The sequence below is a fragment of the Neltuma alba genome, unplaced genomic scaffold, assembly GCF_004799145.2.
Source record: "Neltuma alba isolate B1F8T4 unplaced genomic scaffold, ASM479914v2 tig00011591_pilon, whole genome shotgun sequence".
Taxonomy (NCBI): domain Eukaryota; kingdom Viridiplantae; phylum Streptophyta; class Magnoliopsida; order Fabales; family Fabaceae; genus Neltuma; species Neltuma alba.
In genome coordinates this window covers 535,940-561,962 of record NW_021636244.1, presented here as the reverse complement: position 1 = coordinate 561,962, position 26,023 = coordinate 535,940, and the positions used below count along the sequence as shown (strand labels likewise).

Genomic DNA, 26,023 nt, shown 5'->3' with positions numbered 1-26,023 from the left:
ATCGTCTCTTATCATAAGAAACAAAATGAGTATTGATAAAACATTCTTAAATACTAACACATAAAGTTTAATGTTTATAAATCTAGATAAAATAAAAAGAACACATATTCATGTGTGATTAAAAGACTTGACTCCTCTTAATAAATTGACTCCTCAATCGTCTACATTCGCTCAAAAGTAATGGTAAACTGTTAAAAGGATTTGACGAACAAAATTAATAAAAATATTAATCAAACTATGTAGATGCCTTTCAATTGCATGTAAGAATAATGAATTGAACAACTCCTTATGCATCTTACAATGCATATTAATGAGTATGAAAAAATAAAATAAAAACCCTCAACTCAAAAGTGATTAATTATGACAGCGTTGAATGGCTTATAAAGAGATTTGACTATACAACATTCATCCATGATACATTTAGTAGGGGTGCTTACGTATATCTGCTACCATGACAAGAACAACAAAAAAATACATCTCCCACCCGACGCTTCCACCCAGTGACCTAAGGCATTAAACTCAAATACTAAAACTAATCTTATTGACACCAAACAAAACTCAAGACACGAAAATTCCAAATAATTTCCTTTTCCCCCTCTGTTTATCCAAATTAGGCTATATCAGCTGACGAGTTCATCATTTGGATCTGCAATCAAATGTATCGACGTTAAATTCCAACAAGGTCAAATAAAGAAGGGAAAAAATACAGAAAATAAGTGTGAGATAGGTAACAGGGATATCCAAGAGAAAAATGCTACTCCCTCCATTCCTTATTATAAGAGACAAATAACCAAATTACGTTGATAAAAAAAACAGTTAAAATTAGTTGAGGACAATTAATGTGTAAAAAGTATAATGTTTTTTCCAACAATGCCCTCATTAATAAGGAGAGAGAGTATGAGAGAAAACAATTAAATTATTAAAAGAAAAAGAAGTAAGAGGAAGAGAGAGTATGAGTTAGAGACAAAATAAATAAGGGTAAAATAGGAAATCAATACAAAAAACTAGAGACAACTTTTAAGTGTCTCTTATATATAGGAACATGCCATAAGCATCAAATGTCTTTTATAATAAGGAACGGAGGGAGTATTAAACAAAACAAAATACCTTGTTCACAAGCAAGTTAACTTGTTCCCTGTACATTTCCTTCAAGTCCACGATATCCGCACGAAGTTCCTCCAGCTAGGCACATTCAACTACTTTTAGATACACAGCACCATTTTTTTATGCTTTTATATCATTAAATAAAAGCCGTACAGGGAGTACCCCCACTCAAGCATCATTTTCTAGTATAATTTGCCCCTTGTCACATATAGGAACAGGAATGATTGCATTGCGTGCATTGATATAAATTTAAATATGCGCACTGTTATGGAAAAATATATCATCATTATGGCTACAGTGATCTTATGTATTATGCCCTGAGCTATCCAACCATACTTAAAGCTGAATATCAGTACCATCTAAAAGGGAAGCACACAGGGACGGAGCTGCGTTTTAAGGAATAGGGGCTCGCGTAAGGGGTTCCTTCCTACACGAAGATTATAGGGGATTTCTTTCAGGCTATTATTCTGTTTGGTTTTCTTGGAGAAAGAAGAGAGTAATATGGTCGTGCCATGCTGGTTTGGGCTGCTATGTATTGCAACAGATTTGCAACAGGGTTTTACTCATGTTGTACGGAAAAGGCAACCCGGTAAAATCTAAACAACAAAGTGTGCCTTAGAAAGTACCTCCTCGTCACGTTCACCCATTAACTCCAAAGCAGCAGAGTGCCTCTTCCGCAGTGCTTCCAGCTCTGCTCGTAAACCAGGCAATGTGGCAGCTTCTCCTCGCAGCTTTTCACACTGCAGTGAGTGTAAGCAAGTCATGCTGGCAAGCAATTGCATCAGAGTATCAGTAAAATTAAAACTAACTCAAGACTGAAACCCACCTGTTCTGTCATCTTGACCAACTCCTCAGCAAGAGAATCACGTATAGATTCCATTGATGCCTGAAATTATTAGTTAAAATTAAGATTCATCGAGATTGTCATCTTGTCTCGTGAAATAAATTGTACAAATCATATATAATGACAGGTAACGGTTAGCTAGTTTAGCCCATTCTTATCTCTAGGTTATTGTACATATTATATATAATGACAGGTTTAAGTACAAGTTACATGTATTTCAACATCCTCGACCACGATGTGGACATTTTCTAGATTAAAGCCCCATGCGTGGCATAAACTATATGGCTTATAGCTTTTTTTTTTTTTTTTTTTTTAATCTTTGGTTTACAAAAGTTTACATAAGTTGAGCTCTAAGAGCCATTAAGACCAAGGCAAGTCCGACAGCTCATGAAGTATATAGAAGTACATTAACAGATTACCCACCAATACAGTCCTTCCGTTAGTTATAACCAAATTTTTACCAACTAGACTGACATTTATTGGGGGCTTATAGTCTCTTTTGAATCAAATCAAATATATATTAATCTAAGGAAGTAGGACAGCAAATCATACCAAACGTGACATATATGATGCAAGTTCACCCTCCTTCTGACGCAATGCAGCTTCAAAAGAATTAGTTGTCATGCTCTTCATATAGTAAGGACTCAAATTATGATCTCCAGGGTTTCTTCTCTCAGAGAAACTATCAGATGAGTCCAGGGATGCTTGCAGAAAGTAGCTTTCTTCCATGCTCCCAAAAGAGCTTGCATTAGAGACTTTCCGAGACAGGTTGCCTGCATGATTAAGTATTTTATAGTAAAAATAACGTACATGTAATGTGAAATGAATCAGAATATCATACCATTTTCAACGGCATAATTTTTCTTCATAGTAGAAGTTTGATCAGATGATGGAGTAGAATTAACAAGGGCACTGCTCTCCAAATCTGCTCGAGCAGCCTTTTCTCTTTCTATCTCCTGGTGAAGATGAAGAATTTAATTCAATAAACTTGTGCAATATGCACAATTTGATCTAGCTCTTGAATCCTTAAACTGAACACATTCTAGTAGGGTTGCAATCCTGATTACTAAGATTGAGTGACCAGGTGATCAGAAATCAACCATTTGTTATGGAATAATTCCATCACCCAAGCAATTAGAAGGATGTAAGGAAAAAAAATTAATGGCCAAGTTGAGAGTTTCATGTAACACAAATGACAACAACTACAAATCCATGAGATAAGCTTCACCTTTTGTAGAAGTTCCCGATGCATCAATGACTCCTGTAACTCTTGCTTGTGCTTCTGCCGCTGTTCCCTAATTTCTTCCTCAAGGTGTCTTACACGACCTTCTTGACGATCAGCTTCCTCCTTTGCTGCGAGGTATTCCTGCCTGTTTTCAGCTGCTCTTTGTCTCTCCTTCTCGAGGGACCTACTTACCTGAACTTGTTCTGCCCGAAGGCATGAAATCTGCAATTCATCACTGGTGTAAATATTATGCATTTAAAATAATTTTTTTAAAAAAAATCATGGACACGAGTTTACTCAAGAAATAACAGAACCTGAGCCTCAAGGACATTAATTCGAGACAAGGTTTGAGATAAGCGTTCATTCATAGATCGTTCTCTTTCCTCTGCAGCAGCAGCTTTAGCCTCTGCTTCCTGCAAAATCAATGAGATAATGATATATATGTACATAATATTATCAAGAAGGAAAAGTTTCAGAAGCTAAAGTCAGGAAATATTCTAGGGACCTGAACTCGAGAATTAAGGGTTCTCTCAACAGTAGCCCAAGCTTCTGCTTTCCTGGCGTTTGTTTCCTGTTATCAAGATGCTATTCGATATCAACATCTTGTAGCTGAACTCAATAACCGACTGGAATAGAACTTCTGTAAATAATGATACCAATTAAATCCAAGAAAAGAATGTTCACCTGTATGGCTTCAATTTGCCGTAAAAGTGGCCTCGTTGATTCTGGCACTTGAGCAACCAGTTCCTCACATCGTCTTTCACTTGCCTAGGTATAGCATTAACCAAATTACATAGACTACAGAAGAAGCATAATTTGTTTTCCAGCTTAAAAGTCATATCACAAGTTTAAAATGATGACCAATCAAAGGATATGCAGAAAATAAGGGAGCACACCTGATAACGCTTTTGAAGATCCTCAATGTCCCTTCGCAGCATGTCTTCTTTAAACACTGCCTGAATATGGAAAATGAAACATTAGAGTCAAGATCATCGCAAAGTCAATGTAGCATAAAGAATGATAGAAAATATCACAGCAACCTGCTGTTCTTTTCGACTTAATGTTTGCCTCAATTCTTCAAGCGCCTGGACCAGCAAAGATTCACGTTCCTCAGCCTCTCTTAGACGAGTCTCCAACTCAATTCTTGCTTCATTGTTGACACGTGCTTCCGCTAAAGCTTCAGCCTCCTTAGCAGCAGCCAAAGCACTGGTGTAATAATCTTTCTGAGCTGCAAGTTCTGCTTGGTGTTTCTCTATTGTTTCTTGCAACAAACTCTCTGTAGCCGTCTTGTCCCTCTTGATACTTTCTACTTTATTCTCCTCCACCTTAGATACATGCCATTAATTAAGCACAACAGCAAAAATTAAGTTTACTAATGAATATGTGGGTTATGAAAAACTGCTAACTCCAGATAGAGGAATATGGTGTTGTCAATGAAGGAGGCATCACATTAAGAAAACAAATGCAACCATTAATGATGGGAGAAATTTACTTATTTTCATTCACGATATAAAGATACAAAGTGATGAAAAAGCTGTAACAAGTGAATCAAACTCAAACAGCAAAGTCAAAAGTTGAAGAAGTGTTGTGCCATCGATGCTGGATGGAATTTCCGATTTCTCATTTTCCCTTGTGGGGGAAATAACAGTATTTTATTTGTTCAGAATATTCACCAGCTAATAATATTTCAACAAGGCTTTTGGTTGAAACTTTACCTGAAGTTTAGTAGTCAAACCTTTCTTCTCCTCCTCAAGCTCTCTGATCTAGCTTTCATCAATAAAGTAGGTGAAGGATTTATTATGATATGTAGTCATTGAAAAAGAATGAAGTTTAAGGAAAGTTGCAATAAGCGGTCTGTATACCTGAGCCCTTAGTTTCCTGATTGCAGATTCCTGAGCAGCCTGCTTCTTAGAAAGCTCTTCCCCTGAGATATGAGAAAATTGAAAAGCAGAGTCTCTTTATGCTCCACTAAATAAAATGTTCATTGCCTTGATGGATAAAGTTTTAACTTAAAAGTTCCAAAAAGAAATGTCCTTTGGAGGACGGTATACATTTTACAGACATGACGGATGACGTAACAGTTAGCACACAATCTTCTTATGATGCAATGTAAGCCTTCCCAAGCCTATCCTCAAGATAATGTTTAAAGGATGGAATGTAAACCAAAAATAAAATGCTAACATAAAATTTGGTGATGATCATGCACAAAAGTTTCCACCAAAAGCATGCTTGTGCCTTGTAGGACAACTAACTCCCCGCAATTCCATCAGAAGTTTTAAATATATCAATGCTAATAAACTCATTCATTTGTCCTATTAGCTTAAGCATTTAGGATGAAATGGTCCCCAACAATGACGTAATATCAAAGCCTCAATGACAAAGTGGTCAGAACACCTTGGAGCAGATATTTTCCAATCCCAAGCAAGGTAACTGTTATAATTCTTGCCATTAATTGAAGTCATTGGAATATTGTCTCTATAAAAGCTTCATACAGATATTTGCAACATAATAAATGTCCTAGATCTATCTTCAACGGATACTAATTGTTGCCCTACAGCATTGTCAATTACCCAATCCGACTAAGTTTCAAACACAAGTGCCCTAATCACCACTTTAATGCTGTAAACACAAGTACCCTAATCACCACTTTAATGCTATAGATTTTTTTCACTCTAAACAATGTTCATATACTGAATATTCCTTCCAGACGCACAAACCTTCTAAGCATTTCAATGACAAAATCAGATCTGTATGCATTAAAGTCTAGATGATATCATGGTACAGTTTTTTTCCCCATCATTTTTCAAAAATAGACCATGTAGATATTATTTTCTCAATTATTTAGTACTAGCCTGAGACTTATCTACCTTCAGCCATAACTTGATTAATTATTTCATCCTTTTCCTTTAAGAGAGCAGCTGCATCGCTTTTTTTACTTTGCTCTCGACGAAGAGTATCCCTTTCCTTAGTGAGGGCATATACCTGCAATTAATCACATGAAATGAATAAAAACCAGAACAGTTGTCGCTGAAAGCCTGAAATAGGTTATATCACAACCTAAAACACATGCTTAGCCCTGTTATCTACTTCAATAAATATTATCCTTCAAAAAAATTTGACAAAATGTTAACATGAATTTCCCATGCTTTTACTGAAACTCAAGTGCCTTCACTTGTTTTCCATCAAAACCAGACGCTTGACATTTGTGCTGATCTTGCAAGAATTCGTCCGAGACACCTATGTTGTACTATAAAGTACACCCAAAAAAATTTGACAAGCAAGGCTAATAGTGAAAGATTTTCAAAAATTGACCCCTATAGAGTTGCCAACAAAATATAATTTTAAAAGGAAAATTCGGAGAAACATTTTTTTCTAGAGCACAATGTGAAAAATTCACCTGCAAGCAGCTGCATATGTTGTGAATTTCTATTGTAAAGAAGTTAGCAGAAGATCATGGTTAGAATGTAATTCCTGAAGCCTATATACACCCCCTTTTCAACTTTGCTAGATAAGCACAAAGAAAAGAATCCCGCGGAGTTATACCTTTCTCTCAAGGGTTGCAACCCTTTGATGGTATTCTTCTCTAAGAGTTTCAATTTCAGCCTCATTGGAGTTTCTCTGTTCCACCATTATTAGACAACAAATATGAATATCTTGAAGGAAGTAAGAAGCAGGATGAGCAAGAAACATACAGTATAATAGGAAAAAAAGTATGCCATACATAGAGAAACACAAGGATTTTCTCAGAAAGCCACAGAGGAATATTGAAATTGGCCAAAAGAGAAAAATGCAGCGAGCAAAGAACAAACTCAACAAAAATTGTAGTTGTATGATAAATTTTTAGAGTGCAGAATAAATTGTCTGTGATTAATGTACACGACATTTGAACAGTAGAACTGACCAAGAGAATCGGGAAAATAAACCCAAAAGGAGCTAAAATTCCGAACTATCAATATGTGACATATCAATACATTATCTTACTTTAAAACCTAAAAATCCAGCGCAATTAGCCATCTAATCACTTTATTGTTTCCATTTTGCCAAATTGTCTCAGGGAAAAAAAGTCGAATGGCACACCATAAGCATCTGATGTCACATCACAACTGTGGAAAAAAAAATAGTTTAATAGAAAACGGGAAATGCATGGATTACATAAAATGACATGGCAAATTGAGAATTATAATGAAAAAGAAAGAAAGCAAACAAGTAAATTGAAACTTGACACCGATTGCATTGCACTACAAAGACACATTATACCTTCAATTCCTCAATCACTGATTTTAACTGTTCATTTTCATTCATCAATTTTGCAATCTCATCAGCTTTAGCCTGCAGAGAGAATTAACAAAATTTTCAATTTTGCAAAAATGAAAGAATATCACAAAAATGAAAGAACGGATAGCACCATTACACCAAGTGTGCATGCTCATATATAAACTAAAGACAAGAAAAAGGATTGTAAAAGCTCCATTCTAGTGATAGGCTAACTCCTTCATCTTTGACAAGTGGAAGTCAGATTTTAGCAGGTTATAAGTGAAGAATAAGGCAGGCAACAATATTTAGAGGGACTCCAATGGAAGCTTAATTAATTCAACGACTATGAAAAGTATAAGTTTAAATTAAAACACGTTGAATATCATTAATTCAACCTCAATATGCACCAGAGAAAAATAAAATGCATAGACTACAGAATGATTCCAGAAGCAAATAATTTATCGTAGTGCATTTATCAATCAGTCCAGAAATAGAACTAGAAGACATCAATAGCGAAGGGGCATTAACTTGACTGTCTAAACACGACATATCATTCTAATTAATTTTTCATGTAAAAACAGTTTGGCATGCCATGTCCTCAACTAAGGAGAAAAGGACATCTAAATAAGACTCTTCAATGACAAGTGCTACCTAGAGACCAAGTGATTATGATTGTCCTGCTTAAACAATTACAAGACCTGAGTCCTACATTGTCATGCAGTCGTGGCACTTGGAACATAAAATAAAATAGGCTTCACCAAGTTCATTTTTTTGCTATTACCATAATTACATGCATCACAAAAAATACCTGAGCTTGTCTTGCGGCACCTTGTAGGGCAGTTTCCATCATTTTCATCTCCTTCTTCACACTCTCTAGTTCAAGCACAGAATCTGAGTCTACTGTTACAGAACTCGAACGCTGCTCTTTCATGTCAGATTCAGCATGATTGGATAAGTATTCACCTTCATTTTGATTAGCAGCTGATTCATTTTCATGTAAAACTAAAGCAGGTGCCACCTCAGATGATGATGGAATAGAACTGGGTTGACCAACACTATTTATTTCCTCAGATGCCACAGAAGATAACACAGAAGGCATGGTGTCACCTCCTTTCTTGGTGTCACTGGATGCCTCAGGCTGAACAAGAGAAACCCCTTCCATGCCCTCATTTGCCTCAAATCTCTCTTCTTCACTCCTCTGCTCCTTGATTTTCTCTCGAAAATTCTCCCTCACTTCAATAAGGCCATCTGACTCACCAGGCTCAAAAGTATTACCTGCAGCTTGATCCTCCTGAAAATTAACAGGCGTGTGTGTCTCTGGACTTGTAGGAGTTTTCACTTCAGCATTCTCACTCTCTTGGGGTTCATTAATAGAAACTGAACTCTCAACATTCTGAACAACGGATTCAGAAAGCTCAACAGGCACTACTGGTAAGGGAAGTTCTGACTTTCCTTGTTCTGAATTCAATGTGACAGCTCCATCTGTTGACTCTTCATGGTCACCGCGTTCCTCTATCTCATGCACTTCACTTTCTTCCCTAGCAGTACTTTCTTCAGTTTCAGTTTGGATGGCCTGACCAGTTTCAATCTGGACTGCCTCAGTTTCACGGCTTTCTATTCCTTCAGCTTCAGGTAGATGTTCTGGAGATTCAGTTTGTTCCAATGATTTCTCAGTTCCAGATTCCTGTTCAGAGGATTTATGTTCTCCAGGCGTTTCTTCGGTATCCTCCTCATTTTTATTCCCCATAAATGACATAACAGGATTAAATAGCGTTTTCCTGTCGGCCACTAAAGGCCATGAACCTGCGGCTGGAAGACATAACGCGTAGCTTTGTTACTACGAGACCGTTATGGACACCATTTAAAAATACTCTAGCTGTATCAAATACCGCCCAGCTTGTACTTGTTAACAAGCTTAGCCATAATCTCAATCACAATATCACAAATTCAAATAATAGACAATTCCGTATGAAAAATAATCAAGAGTGATGAGAACTTGAACAATATGTTTACCTTCATTGCTGGATTCAGACTTCTCTTCGAAACCAAGAGCATTATCGAAATTCTTCTCAATATTCTTTACACTCTCCTGAAGCTTATTCACCGCACCCGCCAAATCAGGAAAGTTCCCCCATGTATTTTTGCTACTAAACCACGCCATTTTCAAACTACAAGCTGTAAAAAAGACAACACATAATGTAACCCCATGATTGGTTTTGATCTGTTATATTGCTCGTAATTTGTGCAAGGAAATGCACAATGGAAGAATCATAAATCTGTCATCCGCCAAGACTAAAAACAGAGATCGAGGAATCAAATTCCTGAATGAAAACAACTGGAGACGAATGCAAACCTTGTAGGCCTGTAATGAAGTGACAGTGTTGGATCCAGGAATCAAATTATGGCTTCAACTGATTGAGCTCATATAATGCACTTCACAAGTTTCGTTCACAATAGAAGAAAGAAGATAAGTTTGCGGAGAAATTGCTCTCAAATCGCAGTACAATTCGGTAATGGAGTGAAGTTGTGAAGAAGATGACAGTAGCTTCGGGTTCAGAGGGGTCGTTTTGGCGGGTCGGGGTTGCGGATTTGCGGGTTGACTGGATGAACTCTGCAAAATTTACATGCGCCAAATTGCACAACGCAGATGTATAAATGTAATGGTTCGCCCTTCGCCCGTGAAGCCATGAGCATGATTTCACAATCGAACGCAACGCATCGTTTTAGTGTTGTCATTTTATAAATGATGATGATGATGGCCGTATTTTATTTTAATTACCCATTTTTTATTTAAAATTTTTTATCCATTATTCCAAATGGAAAAATCGAATATAATAGATTTTCGAATTTCATTTAATATTAATAATCTCACAAAATTTAATGCTTACAAATTTAATTTATAAATGAGACAACTTGAGTTATATATAGAAGTTTAATCTGTAAACAATAATTTATACTTGAGTTATATATAGAAGTTTAATTTGTAAACAATAATTTATAGTTTTGACTTATAAATGATGCCATGCCACCCTAGACATCAATATTTTGACTTGTAAATATTAAATCTCTTGATCTATTAATATTAATGAAATTTAAAGGAATTATTTATATTTAATATTTTATTTAAAATCTATGGATAATTGTGCTGTAATTTCTTTTTTTGGGCAAATGCACTTGAGATGTTTGATCCGAGATTCTATCATTTCGGAATTAATTTCAATATTCATCACAGTAATGAGTATTATGAGCATTATGATACTTATAGTTGCCGTGAGATCTACACTATTTAAATATAATTTTAATTTTCTAGATTTAAAATTTTTCTACTAAAGATTCAAAATTTTCACCTAGTTACTTTTAAATAAAAAATTATATTTTAAAAAAATAATAGTTAAGAGATTATTTTTATTTTACATTTTGTACACATTAAAATAATTTGTTTCAAAAAAATGAAAAGAGAAAAAATAAATTTGGATCATTTAAATTAAACTAAATCCGTACAATTTCACCACGTAAAAGGAACAAAAGCAATAAAATATTAAGAGCTGTCTGGATCAGTGATAGAAAAAATAGTTTACGTTCAATTTGACTTTTTAAAAAGTTATATTAAATAATATAATTTATATTTAGATTGATTTTTATAAAAGTAAGTTTGTAAAAGTAAAAATTATTTGGATTATAATTGAATAAGTAAATTTAGTTTGTAAAATGACTAAAATGGATGTTACTTTCATTAATGAAAAATGATAAAAAAAAATGAATTTACAAAATATGATAATTTTAAATTATTTTAATAGGAGGAAAGTTAAATTTAATGAATCAAATATATTTAAAAAAATTAGAAATATTATAAGAAATTATTTATGTAAATACTTAAAAAAACCTTTTTATTAATAAAAGAAAATATAAAAAATCCGGAGAAGCAAAAGCAACCGAACAGTAACAAAGAAACAAAGAAGAACAAAATAGAAACAAAACTGTTAGGAAAATAAAAAATACAGAGGGAAAAAAAATAGTTTCACATATATTGGTCCAGCATCACAGTAATAAGCACAATTTGAAAGGTAAAAATAGGTGGAGGCAGCTTGTGCCAATAGTAGGAAATTAAGGGCTGTTTGTTTTTGTTATTTGTTTTTAAATTCTCAAAACAATTTTATAAATTGTTTTTAAGAACAAGTTTTGAAAACAAAAAACAAAAAAATTTGTTTGGAAAATAATTTTTAAAAAATCACACTTGAAAAAAAATAAAAAATTAAACTTTGACAAGTGATAGTTATCACCGGTAGTAATAAGTAATAGGTAATAAAAAAGAAAAAGATTTTTCCAATTTTTCGGAATAAAAAAATAAAAAACACAAAAACAAAAAATATATAAAAATTGTTTTTGTTTTTCAGTTTTTAAAAATATACTATTTTTTTTTATTTTTTAAAACAATCAATTAAAAACAAATTACCAAACAAAGTTTTTTGTTTTTCTGTTTTTAAAGATAAAAAATTATTTTCAAAACAAAAAACTAAATAAGCCCTAAATTACTTTTGGCCCAAAAGTTGTAATATCCTAATATTTTATTAATTTTTTTTTAAAAAAGGAGAGAGATAAAATAATAATATTTTAATTTAAAACAAAAGAAGAAGAAGAAGGAAGCAACTTTCCACAACCTTCGTTGAAAATTTGGACCATGGAAAATTAGTTTGTGGAAAGTTGATGCATGCATGGAAAATGAGGCATGGAAAGATGGGAGACGTGAGGAAAAAATTGGCATTAGGAAGACTTTGGGAGGAAGGAGAATTAAATGAAGGAAGGAATTTTTCGCTGGGTGGTTGAAAGATGGGAGATAAAAGGGAGAGGAGACGCAGAAGTTGGGAGAGAACGCGTTAGAGAAAGAGGGGAGGAGAGAAAGAGAGCGAGAGAGAAATAGAAAGAGCGTAGCAGCAGTGCTCGTGAAGGAGAAGGCTAAACTTTGAAGATAATTTAGGTACATAAAATTACTTCTTTTTATCAAAATTTCTTTATAAATATTTCCTGTATATTTTAAGCTTCCTATTTACGTTATTACTATAGTGATTGGAGAAAATTTTAAAACTTATATATGATCTAAGTATTGAGTTTTGACAAAAGATAACTATAGAAATTTAGAAGTGAATGAGTTGTTAATTTTAATTGGTTAGATTTGTCCATTTGTTGGTTTCTAGTATTTAAATTAGTTTTTCTAGATAAAAAATCTGTTATATATGATTTATATTATATTTTTACCGATTAAATTCAAGTTAAGTAATTTATTTGGATTGTTTGACATATTATTAAGATTTTAATTGGTTTAGTTTTATTTATTGGGTGACTGGAGGTTTTAAAATAATTATTATAGCTACAAAGTTTATTATTTATTGAAATATATATATATATATGTATGTATGTATGTGGTAGTTATACCATTAAAGTTTTCATTAGATTATTTATTTATGAATATTTGAAGTATTATTGAATTTTTGAGAGTTTGATTTTGAGTTTAAACTGAAAATGAGATTTTCAGAATTTAGAATATAGTAATTTTATATTTAAAAATTGTGAAAAATTCTTTTTATCAAGATAAATAATTTGGAGGTGGTGAATAAGTAATTTGGGTTGTTAGAAATTTTAAGTTGTTTCTAAAATACTTAATAATTTTTGGGTTATGAGAGTTGCGGGAATTTAGAATAAAAATTTAATTAGATTAGAAATTTAAATAATATAGAGAAGTTTAATTAATTAATTAGTTTATATTAATATGTGGTTATATTAATTGTGTAGATTAATTATTGGTTGAGCAAAGGATTGACCTTGTGGTAATCCTTAGTATTGCTTTGGCGAGAGGTAACCACTTTCCACTTGTTATGTATGCTTGTATGATGTTTGCGAGTGATTTCGAATTATATGAGATTGTTGAAATGCCATTGAATTATTATTTGAGCAATGAAAGGCATCATTGTTGAAATTGCCTTGAGATACTTTATGTTATTAAAAAATAGTATGAAATTATGAATTTATAAATTTGTCATGTGGAACAAGAATTTATTGAGAAATGGTTTGAGGACTGATATTGATTATTGAAATTTTGAAATCTCGATTTTGGTAAATGTGAAAGTTATTATGTTATTGGTAAATGATTATTCTCATGAGTATAAATACGAGAGGGGACGGTGAACGTTGATTTGTGGGAGACATGTTATAGGGAGAATAAGGGGGTGAATTTTTGTACATATTATAGAGGTAATAAGGTGGGAGGACGCCAGATGTACACTGGTTGATCCTTGGGCCCTATCATGTGTTGTAGGGCGTATGACACCCCGCTAGTGGACTAGAGGGGGGACCCATGGTCCGATCTTGTGCTCTGTGGATTTTGGCCTATTCACATCACTTGATCGGTGAGCTTATTATGTTGAACTACCAGTCACATGGGACAGTACTAGCCCATGGGTTCAGTCAGAGGAAATAAGGTGTGAGGAAATAAGGTGGAATTAAGAGTGAGATATTGTATTTTGATATGTCTATATATATATATATATATATATATAACCATATGACAATTGTGAATGTTATGATTTTAGTAACTGTTCCACTTAACACCTCTCAAGCACTTACTTGTATGCCTAATGAGTAGGATTGTTGGTTACTGAGGCTTTTGTCTCACCCCGTGGTTTAACATTTTCAGATAATAGCTCTAGGGCTGGTCCGTCAGGGAAGGCAGCGAAGGCTTAACTATCAAGTTTATCTTGTATAACCTCTTTTTTTGTCATGTGATGAGTATTGTATATTGCCACATCTAGCTCTTTTTGCATACTCTGTTTTATTTGAACTTTTGATCTTAGTTACTTTTGTTACTGGGTTGCTTGGGTCTGTAAGCTGTGAACCCACAATGACTTTTGAAAGTAGTTGATTACTGTTGGTTTGGACAAATTTTATTCAGAAAATATCATGTTATGGGCTTAGAGATGAATTGTGACATTCTGGGCTTTGTAAAGCCCAATGTCCAGTTATTGTGAAATATTATTAATTATGGTTTTTATACAACTTGCTTAGTAAAACTCTTATAATCATGATAGACATTTTGAATAACTAGTTCAAGTCTTTTCTATCATGGTTAATATTTTTGGCGAATCAAGATTTCTTTTTATAACCATGGTAGTTTTTTTTTTATATTATACTAAGATTCTTTTATACCACGGTTAGTATTATTAAATTTGGAGTTTAAAAAGGTTAGTAATAGGTTAGAGATAACCGATGTTACAAAAGTCATATGGGCCAAAAGTGAAACCAAACTCAATACAAATTGTCCAATCCTGGTTTTGATTCAAAAGCAACTTATAAGTCATTTTAAACGTGAATCCAGACTCTAAATGTATTTAGAGAGTGTTTGGATATTTCTGAAAATGCTTTTTATAAAATTTTTTTTACGAATCATGATAAATTCCTTCACATAGTTACTCCATATACCATAAAATCACTTCTAAATCAATAGTTTGATTTCTATTCAAATACCCTCTTAGATCATGTATATATTCCATATTCTTGTATTAGTATTAGTATGGAATTTTACCAAAAAAGTTGAATCCAAACATAATTTAACAGTAATTACGTTTCATGAGCACACGCAGGAAATGATCTTTTATTGGCAATCTATCATGCTCATGGCATCGCATTTCCTCTAACTGCCTTAACCTTCGAAGCCCATGGTGGAGCCTCCCCTTCAGATGCCAAGCAGCATTAAGGAAATTAACTTGGACATCGCTAAATTTTAATTAGAAATATTACTTTCAGTTTTTAATATAAGATTCATTTTACCGGAAGCAGCAGTTGAGTTTCAGTCGAAAATCTAGAAAGATCCTTAATTACAAAGTGTTATTTTCCCAAACTCATTTTTCATGATTAACTCAAGGAATTATTGGAGATTTAAGATACCATTCCCCAGTGGCCAGTAGCAACATGCTTGCCGATATCAATCACATTACATTTGATATATTAACTTATTTTTTAATTGAATCTACCTTTCAATTTTGCCAGTTTAAAAATTCATATTGAATCGAACCAACCCAAGAATGATGTGGCGAAAATAAACGGGAAAAAACGAGCAAGAACTTCATAGATTAAAAAAAAATTTATTCATGAAATTTGCCATCAAACTAACAAAAAGACATTTATATATTTATCCTAATTAATTTTTAAGAAATAAGTAAATAATACCAGCAATATAAAAAAAGCAGATATAAATATTAAAACCAACCTGAAATGCTTGAAAGTAAAATACTTCGGACTTGTTAGTAGCCTTACCATGGAATTTCTTGGCGAAGGCAACAATGGACTCTGAGAGATCTTCATGATAAATACGTTATGCAGCTCAAAATTCTTCTGGGATTCAAAGTTCAAGTTCTAAACCGTTTGAAATCAGGCCTGTTTGTGTCTTCCATACTCCTTATGATCATTTTGCATTTTGCTGCAAAAATTTCTCTGCTAGATGCTTCCCATCGATGATGAAGCCTGTGATTGACCCATGAAGCAATAGGCCCGACAACAGCATAGACAAGAGGAGTTGCGAAGGCAGAGCCTAGGTCGAGTTTTGTGCATGCCACTTCTTCCCAACATGACTCAGATTTCTTCCATCACCAATAATCACCACACGAACAAACTCCGTCTTTAAAATGATGATACCGATTAACATCTCTCACAGAGATTTCCCTCTCTGTGATTTTTGATATGAACTTGATAGCAACATGGCAGTCCTCACAAATCTTAAGATTTTTCGTTATCAAGATCCTCGCTCCCGGCGGTGTGCTTATGAGTCCAAATGCAATAGCTAGCCTTTCACTGTGACTGCACACCATGTGAGTTTTCTCATCTTCCTCAACATCATGGAAGACAGATCCTGTATCTGGCACATACCCAGATTCTCTCATCAGTCCTTCCAGTCTCTTCAGCTCTGCATATATTGCTCCTGAATTTGGGTGTGAAACATCCCCAGAAAGAAATGAATGGACTTGGTTTTTCACTTCAATCCAGCTACAAGCTGTGCTTTTCTTTATTCTTTTATCAATCATTAAATTTCTTAATCTTGCAACTCCTTCCCACTTACCTGATTGAGCATACATGTTTGATAAAATCACATAGTGTCCAGCATCTTCAGGTTCTAGCTCGATTAACTTCTCCAATGCTAGCTCTGCCAACTCCACATTCTTATGGATCTTGCATGAGTTCAGCAGAGCACCCCACACACCAGAGTCGGGCATTACCTTCATCTGAGTTATGAGGTCATAAGCCTCGTCCAGTTGACCACAGCGACCAAGAAGATCAACCATACATGTGTAATGTTGGACCGTGGGATTGATACAGTAATCTCTCACCATCATGTTGAAGAAGGCTCGCCCTTTATCAAGCAAGCCGCCACGGCTGCAAGCTGCAAGAACACCAACAAAGGTTATGTGATCTGGGTGAGCCTCTTCCCTCATTTTCTCAAATAAGTCCAAAGCTTCAATTGCATGGCCATGCATGGCATAACCAGCAATAATGGCATTCCAAGACACAACCCTTTTCTCCCTTAGACGCTTGAACAAATTATGAGCAACATTTACAGAACCACATTTTGCGTACATATCTAGTAAAGCAGTTTTGACCCTGTCATTGGAATGAAACCCATGTCTCCAACTAAATCCATGGATTTCCCTTCCATGAGGAAGACAAGCAATGTCAGCAGACGATGAAATCACGGTCACGAGAGTTGCCTCAGTAGGTTTCACAACTCTTGCCGCCATTTCACTGCACAGGGAGAGTGATTCATCAGGGTGTCCATTTTGAGCGTAAGCAGCCAGCATGGAATTCCATAACACAGCATCTCTAACAACAATTTTATCAAACACTTGACGTGCATCCCCCACACAGCCACATTTCGCATACATGTCAATAAGAGCAGCACCAACAAACACATCTGTCTCCCACCCAGTTCGTAACACACATTCATGAATATTCCTTCCATCTCCAATCGCAGAAAGTGCAGAGCATGCCTTTAAAACAAACGGGAAAGTAAAATTATCTGGCTTTAGCCCATGATCAAGAATCCGGTAAAAAAGCCAAATGGCAACTTCGTAGGGCCCATTCCATGCATAGCCCCGAATCAGAATATTCCACAGAAATAAATTACCCTTGGGAATTCTATCAAACAGGTTATGGGCATAGCGTAGAGAGTTGCAAACAGAGTACAGATTAACCAATTTAGTGGCCAAATCTTGATCATAACCAATGCCCCATTGGAACAATCGGGCATGAATCTGTATCCCGGGTCGGATCACCTTGCCAGCTATACAAGATTGGAGGAGGGACGCGTAATAGGAAGATGGTGATTGTAGTGGATAAGAAAAATCGACTTGGAGTTTTTGAGTAGAGGGTGCCAGTAGAGGCTTGGGGTAACTGGGGAATGAGTGATACGATGACTCTCTAAAGAAACATGGAGAAGCAAGGAAGAGGCTGAGCAAAGATGAGAACGAAGACAGGGAAGTAGAGATTCTGTCAATCTTATTATGGATCGAGTAGAAAGTCATTTGATTTCTCAAAGAACTGCCAAAGATTGAGGTTATAATGAAGCTTTGGTCATAGCGTCACCAGGCTGCTACCTAGGGGGAAGAGACTTCGGGATGTTTTAGATAACAAACAAAATCATAGTTTTGGATCCAACTATCTAAACATGTTAATTTTTTACAAAATCAGTTTTTTGATTAAAAACTATGGTTTAGAAGAAAAAAATAGCCAAACACCATGAGTTTTTGCAAATCACTTTTGAATTGAAATTCATGGATTGGGATATAAAACCATGATTTTTCATAAAGTAATTTTTTTCGCTTTTGAAGGTATAAAACCACAGTTTGAAATATAAAAAATAGATAAATATAAGAGATAAAGCAGATTGAGATCTTATATTTAAAATCAAATTGAATAACTAATTAGCTTTTATATTAAGGATGAGAGGTAATATTAATTAATTATATTTTTATATATAATTTATTATTTAAAAATTTATTATTGCAAACAAAAATATAAATTAAAATCTTTTTTCTATAATTATTATATTAACTTATGTATTTTTTAATAATTTGTACATAAAAAAAATGATTATGATAACAACCACTTAAATATCTTCACTTTATCAAAATCATTTTTTTCATAACATCTATTCTCAAAATCCAAAACCTATTTTTCATGAACTATTCTTTAAACCATGGTTTGGTTTCATCCAAATACCCCCAAATCGTTGTTGCTACCGTGGATTCCTAATCAACGTAACAATAACCAAACTTAGCTTAATAATAAGAAGGTGTTTGGAAAATAGATTTTGTGAATAGATTTTGAGAATAAATTTTAAAAGAATAGATTTTGTGAAAAAAGTGATTTTGATAAAGTGAAAATGTTTGAGTGGTTGTTATCATAATCATCTTTTTCATGTATAAATTACTAAAAAGGATATAAGTTAATATGACAATTATAGAAAAAAATAGATTTTAATCTATATTTTTGTTTGAAATAATAAATTGTATGTAAAAAAATATAACTAATTAATATTACCTCTCATACTTAATATAAAAACTAACCGGATATTCAATTTGACTATGAATATAAAATTCTAATCTACTTTATCTTTTATATTTATCTATTTTTTTAATCCCAAACCATGGTTTTATACCTTCAAAAGCAAAAAAAAAAAATTTACTTTATGAAAAATCATGGTTTTATATCTCAAACCATGGTTTTCAATTCAAAAGTGATTTTACAAAAAATAATGGTGTTTGGCTACGTTTTTTTTTTTTCAAACCATGGTTTTCAATCAAAAAATAATTTTACAAAAAATTGACATGTTTAGACAGTTTTGCCTTTTAAACCATGATTTTGCTTGTTACCCAAACACCTCCTGTAGGGTGTGTTTGGATTGGCGGTGGAGAAGTAGCTTTTTTTTCAATCTGACTTTTCCAGAAGTCAGATTGAGTAAAAGTCAGATTGGGTAATGTGATTTATGTTTGGATTGGGTTTCAGAAAAAAGTCAGTTTGAGAAGCTGAAACTTGTTTGGATGATAAATGTAAAAGTAAGTTTGAATGTAAAATGACGTAAAAGGACATGAATTCTATTAAATAGCACATATCTAATATTAGATATTTAATTATTAAAAGTGAAGAAGTAAGGAAAATAAAAATTGGTGGGGCGTAAAGAAATTTAATTTAGTATTATAAAAAAATTATATATATAATGTGACTATTTGTCATAAATAAAGTAATGAAAAATAAAATTATTAAAAATAAGGAAATTTAATTTATTGTTATAAAGAAATTATATATATAATGTGACCATTTTAAAAGAAGTATTGGAAAAAAATTTATTAAAAAGAAAAAAAAATTAAGTTATTACTAGAAGGAAATTGAAAAATAATAAAAAACTTAATTAAATATATGTAATGGATAAATATGTAAATTAGAGGTCATACATACGTAGCATTTTTAAACTAAATACATCAAATAACTAATTGGATGCCATGCTCAATACAATTTGGTCTCTGATTGTGTCACGCACATGATTCATTTGTCTTGATCTAGGTAAATTTGAAGAGGATGTCTCACCAGCTTCATCATGATTGTCTTCGTCAATTGTACCTTCAGATTGAGCTTCTATGAAATCTTTATCAGTTTCAGAATTTCTTCGGAGGAAATTATGTATAGCCATTGTAGCACAAACTACTTGGACTTGAGTTTTATACTTGTAACTTGGCATCTTCTCTAAGATGCGAAACTTATTCTTCCACACCCCAAAAGTCCTTTCTATAGTGCACCTCAAACTTGAATGGTAGTAATTGAAGACTTCGTTATAATTTTCAAATCCCGGTTGTCGCCTGAAGTCTGGAAGGTGATAGCGCTCACATCTGTACGGACCAAGATATCCTGGTGGAGTTGGATAGCCAGCATCGACCAAATAATACTTCCCTAATAAATCATGAAATTATGTTGACATTGTGAAATTAATGAAAATATCAAATGAATTTGATATAATTAAAATTGAAGTTACTGAAAATATACCTGGAGGTGGATGAGGGAAATCCAAGGCTGGAGTTGAGACAGCAGTGTTAAACACACGAGCATCATGTGCAGTACCTTCCCATCCCGCTAACACAAAAGTGAAGCACATGTCCCAATCACATACAGCCATAACATTCTGTGTCGGATATCCCTTTCTCCCGATATATTTGTCTTGCTTCGAAAGACTCACCACACATCGTACATGAGTGCCATCAATTGCTCCTATTGCATCATTGAAATATGGCGAATATCGTTTATCGTTTTTTATTTTTGGGTGAGTTACAGAAAACGTAGGATCGAGTGGTTTGATATATTCCCTGGAAAGACTAAGGCAAGCCTGTAATACTCTATGAAAATGCCTGCTTACAGTTTCTCCTGAATGTTGAAACCTTTCTTGAATCATCCTATTACATTGTCCATGACCAACCGTGTTCAAAAACATACCAACAATTTCTTCCACTCCCAGATACTTGGAATTTTTTAAACCATGTTCGACCAGTTTAGAGCATAATCGCATGAACATTTCTTTTTCCATTCGAAACATGTCATAACACCGAATTTCATGATCTCGCAAAATTTCTTGCACCCATAAATTACCTGTTTGCTGACTAGTTCTTCGTGGCTCTTTGCACACATAAGGCATCACATATTGACTCACCAATACAGCTACCTCTTCATATTGTGTTATCTCTTCATCTAAAAGGGAAATCAATTGAGACTGTTCATCTTCCTCTGACTCCTCTTCAGACTGTTCATCTTCCTCCATCCAGTCAAACGTAAATTGATTGTTCCAATTTGCCATAGATAATGTCACCTGTGAGTGTGGTTAAATTCAACTGTAAGAATTTTTTTAAACGACAAAGAAATATTTTTACGTATGTGCAAATAAATATTTCTTTCTGTTAAACATGCAAAGACATAAAAATTAGTCCAAAACATTCATACTGCAATTACCATTATAAATAACACATGTAACTTAAAAACATTTAAAACATTCATAGTCAGTTAACAAGTTACATAATTTCATAGTTCCACAAACATTAACTGAAAAACATATAATAACAACTCTGGTCCGAGTTAGACAAAATAAAATCATAACATCGTCCTAAAATATAGTTCAAGCAGGCGGGGGTTTCAGCCATGATGGTGGATTGTATGCCATATCCTGTAGCCATGCAACCAAGTATTCTGGCTGTCCTTTTAGTGAAACAACCATTTCCCGAACACTCTTGTGCAACAGAAGTCTTAAGCACCGGTTCCGGAAATCAGAGTCACTTGTAATTTCCTCAAGGCAGAGCACTTCGGCCGTAACCTCAGAAATTGATACCTCTTTTATTTTCTTAAGAGTTGCAGCTCTATCCTTAGATGCAGTAGCTATTTCACTAACTGAATCCGCTATTTGTCTTGAGGCTGGAAGTTTTTGCTTTGTTTGCCTGCTAGACCCTTCACCTCTCTTCCTCTTCCCATGGCTTCCTGAACCACTAGGTGCAGTATTTGCTGTTAAGTTTACGCCTGCCATCTCATCCGTAACTCCTATACTAGCACCTCCAAGATCTTCTTCGCTATCCCCCGATCCTTCAAGGAGATCTGTATCAACTCTATACACATTCTCTTCATCATCCTCTTGTATCTGAGGTTGGGTTAAAGACGGTGCCAACATATCCTCTCCAGATGCTATCACACCCTTGAATATCGTGTTTAATTCATGAGCAAACTTTAACCCCTGGTACCTAAACTTTTCATACTGGGGATTCTCCTGCAAGAATACAATCAACAAAAATAAAAAGCCTATAACAAGTAATAACACAGTTCATAACTCAAGATCAACAATTATATACCAGTTTTTTCTTCTCCCACCACTCATTTGTTGCCACCACTGTATTGTTTATAGGGTCCCAACCTACACCAGTTTCTTTGTTCAAATCAACCCATGTCCTCCACTCCTTCCTCAAGCTATCAAGCCTATTTTTCAATTGCTTCCTCTCATATGATTTTCCTGTTTTTGCATTGAATGCAGAATGAATGTTGTTCCACCCAGTCTTTGAAAAAGATGTTCCTTGACGATTTTTCCGGTAGATTTGCTCCATGCATTCTTTAAGTAACACCTCTGTGGTGCTTGTATCCCATGTTGCCTTACCTTTATCTTTGTTCATAATTCTATTGAAAAATGTCAATCAAGAATGCAAAAGGGAGTTACAGTGAACCAGAGCACTTTTCTTCCAACAATGCAGAAATATTATACAAATTCAACAATCTTAAATTAGAGGCACTTTACAAACAACTTCCCGAGAGGCAGACACCTAAAAAATATCAGATATTTATGTTTCAAAATTCTTTTTATGTTTCTCTTGTAAATAAATATGAAAGGGGTACCTAAAAAATATCAGATATTAATTGAAACACTGATCTTCACATTTTCAAACTAAAAAAACGCCAACTTTTCGGAGCTTGTCACAAATAATTAACAGGAAAGGGGTACTCAGAACTACAAATCATCATCAGAAGAATCAAAGACCAGCGGTTCTGCCTCCTACGATACTACCAGGTCATACTACCATCAGTTTTTCCTACTACACTACTACCATTCGACAGCCAGGCCACATTAATTGCAAGAGCATCAGATCAAGAGCAAGAACATCAGATCAACACTTTTAAAATTAATAACGCTATGGGTCCGACTTATCTACCAATGGCAGCCAACAACATGAATCGAACACCAGCAGATCTAGGACCAAAAACATGTATCTCTTACCAGCTGAACGAACGAGACTTGTGGATTAGGAGCAACACGGTCGGCGGCGGATCAAACGGACGGACTACCCTGCAACCGAAGAGAGGAAGAAATGATCAAACGAACAACCCAGCAGTGTTTCTTCGGAGCTGAACGAACGGCCACAGTCCAAAAGAACCAGAACAGAGGAGACGGTGGAACACGGCGGAGACACGGCGGGAGACGGCGGTGACAACGGACGGCGACCCTGGAATGCAACCGAACAGAGGGAGAAGAGCGACAACCGAACGATCTATGGAGGATCTGAACGAACGGCCACAAGCCACCCACTCCCACACAAGAACCGGAGATGACACGGCAGGAGGCGGTGGCGACAATGGACGGCGACGCTGGCTTCAACCGGGCAGAGGAAGAGGAAGAATGACCGAACGAGCTGGAAGAACTGACCGAACGACCGAACGACCCACTCCCACACAAGAACCGGAACTGATGAGACGGCGGAGACACGACGGTAGACGGCGAATGCACGGCGGGGATATGGCAGAAGACGACGAGCTCCCTTTTTCAGCTTCAGATCGGGTTTGAAAATCAGAGTGCCGAGTGCGTGTGTGGGGTATTTTCTTTTAGCTAATAAACATGCAGAGGGTAGGTAGGTAAAAATATTTAACATGCTACCAACGGTTTCTCAAACGCACCGGCCTCCAAAAAAAAGCTCCACAGATCAACTTCTCCATAAGTCCATTTGAGCCTCCAGAAGTCAGATTGGGCCACTGTGAATCCAAACACCTCAAAACGCAGCCACATCAGAAGCCCGATGGAAACGCACGTTTGGGCCCCCAAACGTGATGCCAAACGGGCCCGTAGTTTTTAGACTTTTGGCACTAAAGAGATTGGATTTGGTCTTTGTTTGTTAAGCAAGTCTCGGAATTATTATCCAGGTTCAAGTCATGTTTTTTTTTTTAATTATTTAACTAGGTGAGATTTGCGCTTGGTTCGCTCACTTTATGATCTGATTGATCCACTGTCAGATCAAGTACTTCTGGTGCTTTAATTATATTTTTTGGTTTGTAAACTTCCTTAATTTTGATTGATATGAATATACAATAATTTCCTTTAATTGTTTTTCAGAATAGGTCTTTAACTATTAAAAGCAAAAAACATGATAGATGCAAAATGTCCTTGCTCAATTTGCAATATAGCACAGTGATATATTTTGAAAGATTATATGTAAATACTAAACAAGTACAGCTATAAATCTTATAAAATGAACTGAAACCTAGAGGATAAAACAATTTTCATATATCAAAAATCTAGTTATAAGATAAACAACAAGTTGTCCCATTACCAGCATACCCACCATGTTTTGATGAAATCGTGTGTGTGTTTACTTTGTATAAAACCCAAAAAAAAAAAGAGTACAACACTAAATTTCATAAGATTAGTCGTAAATTAAATAAACATCATATTTGCTAAATGGATTTTGATATGATTGATAACTCATCGTTCAAATTTTATAATTCAATCGTTTAGTTTTTACATATCATGTTTCAGTATTTATAATTGGGAGACGTTATATATTGGCAGATGGCAGGATATTTTTGTCGACCTTTTTTTTCACATTTTCGTCTGAAAACCTTATCACTCATGCACATCGTTTTGTAAAAATTCCTAGAAGAACTACCAGGAAAAGAAACAGGGATACATGTGTGTTTTCCAGTCTCAAACTAGCTAGCCAGCAACTAATTTTTAATTTTCTGAAGTCCTTTAACTTCATCAATAAAATTATACCGGCAAGGGATAGAAACATGCGTATATAAGAACCCATATCCTCCTGTTCCTTTTTTGGCACTTGTAATGACAGGACAATGCAGAAGAAGTATAAGAGAATAATATTGATGATGAACGGGACGACGCAGTGGAATCCAGAATCTTCCTCACATAGAGGTCCTATTGTACCTGTACACACACGCACATCCACAAACCTACACTTAGCAATTTAAAATTACAAATGAGATTAAACCTATATATATATATATATATATATATAGGAAATATGATGACATTGTTGGTGAGTGATATGCCATTTGAATCTAGATGCATATTCCTCTCATGAGTCTTCAAAACCCAACTTATCTAAATTTTTGGAATCAAATTAAAAGGTTATTAACATCATGCTCAGTTCAATCAGCATATAAATAAAAGTATGACTGTTTAAACATAATTTAAGCACTTTTGATGAGAGAAAAATATAACTTATAGAATATTTAGATGAAAACCAAACTATAGTTTTAAAAGTGATTTTATGATATACAAAATAAATTTATAAAGGAGTTTGTCTTGATTTATAAAAAAGTACTTTTAAAAAACACTTTTAATACTATCCAAATACTCTATTATACTATATTTGGTATAGGGTTTTCGGAGGGGAGAGGAGGGAAGTTGCTCCCTCCCCTTGTTTAGCTGGTATAATTTTTTTAGGAAGGGAGGGGAGTTGCTCTCCTCTATTTGTTTGGTTAAGATATTTTTTAAAGAAGGGAGGGACTCTTCTCCCCTTCTTTTCCTTTCTAGCCTCCCCTTTAAAAGTGAGTTTTTTGGAGGGAATATGAGAGATAAAATTTTAAGTTTCAAGATTAACCCAACTAAAATACTTTAATTTCTCATATACTTTTTTGATTTGTTAACCCCTAATCAGTCGTAAATATTTCTACATAAGAGAATTCTTTTAAACATCTAATAAGAGGTTCTTGAGATAGTTGTCTCTAAAATTAGTGAGCATTGGTGAACCTTT

At 34.5% G+C, this 26,023-nt stretch overlaps 2 protein-coding genes and 1 long non-coding RNA gene across 4 annotated transcripts; 1 reads left to right on the top strand and 2 right to left on the bottom strand.

The window, feature by feature from the left end:
* Positions 1 to 344: 344 nt before the first annotated feature.
* Positions 345 to 16,866, bottom strand: LOC114715463 (golgin candidate 5). 2 transcript variants are annotated; one of them, XM_028900334.1, is made up of 20 exons: positions 9,781 to 10,042; positions 9,441 to 9,602; positions 8,236 to 9,236; positions 7,431 to 7,502; positions 6,717 to 6,791; positions 6,041 to 6,155; positions 5,036 to 5,097; positions 4,889 to 4,936; positions 4,214 to 4,498; positions 4,070 to 4,129; positions 3,858 to 3,941; positions 3,679 to 3,744; positions 3,488 to 3,586; positions 3,177 to 3,395; positions 2,790 to 2,904; positions 2,501 to 2,721; positions 1,931 to 1,990; positions 1,731 to 1,844; positions 1,108 to 1,182; positions 345 to 646 (listed from the first exon to the last, which is right to left on the bottom strand). In XM_028900334.1, the coding sequence occupies exons 2-20, from the start codon at positions 9,586 to 9,588 to the stop codon at positions 611 to 613; spliced, it is 2,955 nt and encodes a 984-aa protein (XP_028756167.1). In that variant the 5' UTR covers positions 9,589 to 9,602; positions 9,781 to 10,042; the 3' UTR covers positions 345 to 610. The 2 variants fall into 2 exon arrangements, with proteins under 2 accessions (XP_028756167.1, XP_028756168.1); XM_028900335.1 differs by lacking the exons at positions 9,441 to 9,602; positions 9,781 to 10,042 and adding an exon at positions 16,862 to 16,866 and having other exon boundaries at positions 8,236 to 8,534.
* LOC114715464 (uncharacterized) lies at positions 5,435 to 14,188 on the top strand. Its single transcript, XR_003737554.1, has 3 exons — positions 5,435 to 5,445; positions 13,908 to 13,927; positions 14,116 to 14,188. It is a non-coding gene; the product is annotated as an uncharacterized LOC114715464 (long non-coding RNA).
* Positions 15,865 to 17,989, bottom strand: LOC114715407 (pentatricopeptide repeat-containing protein At4g21065-like). The gene has a single exon (XM_028900249.1). It carries the CDS (start codon positions 17,987 to 17,989, stop codon positions 16,061 to 16,063), a length of 1,929 nt encoding a protein of 642 aa, XP_028756082.1. The 3' UTR covers positions 15,865 to 16,060.
* Between the last annotated feature and the right edge of the window lie 8,034 nt (positions 17,990 to 26,023).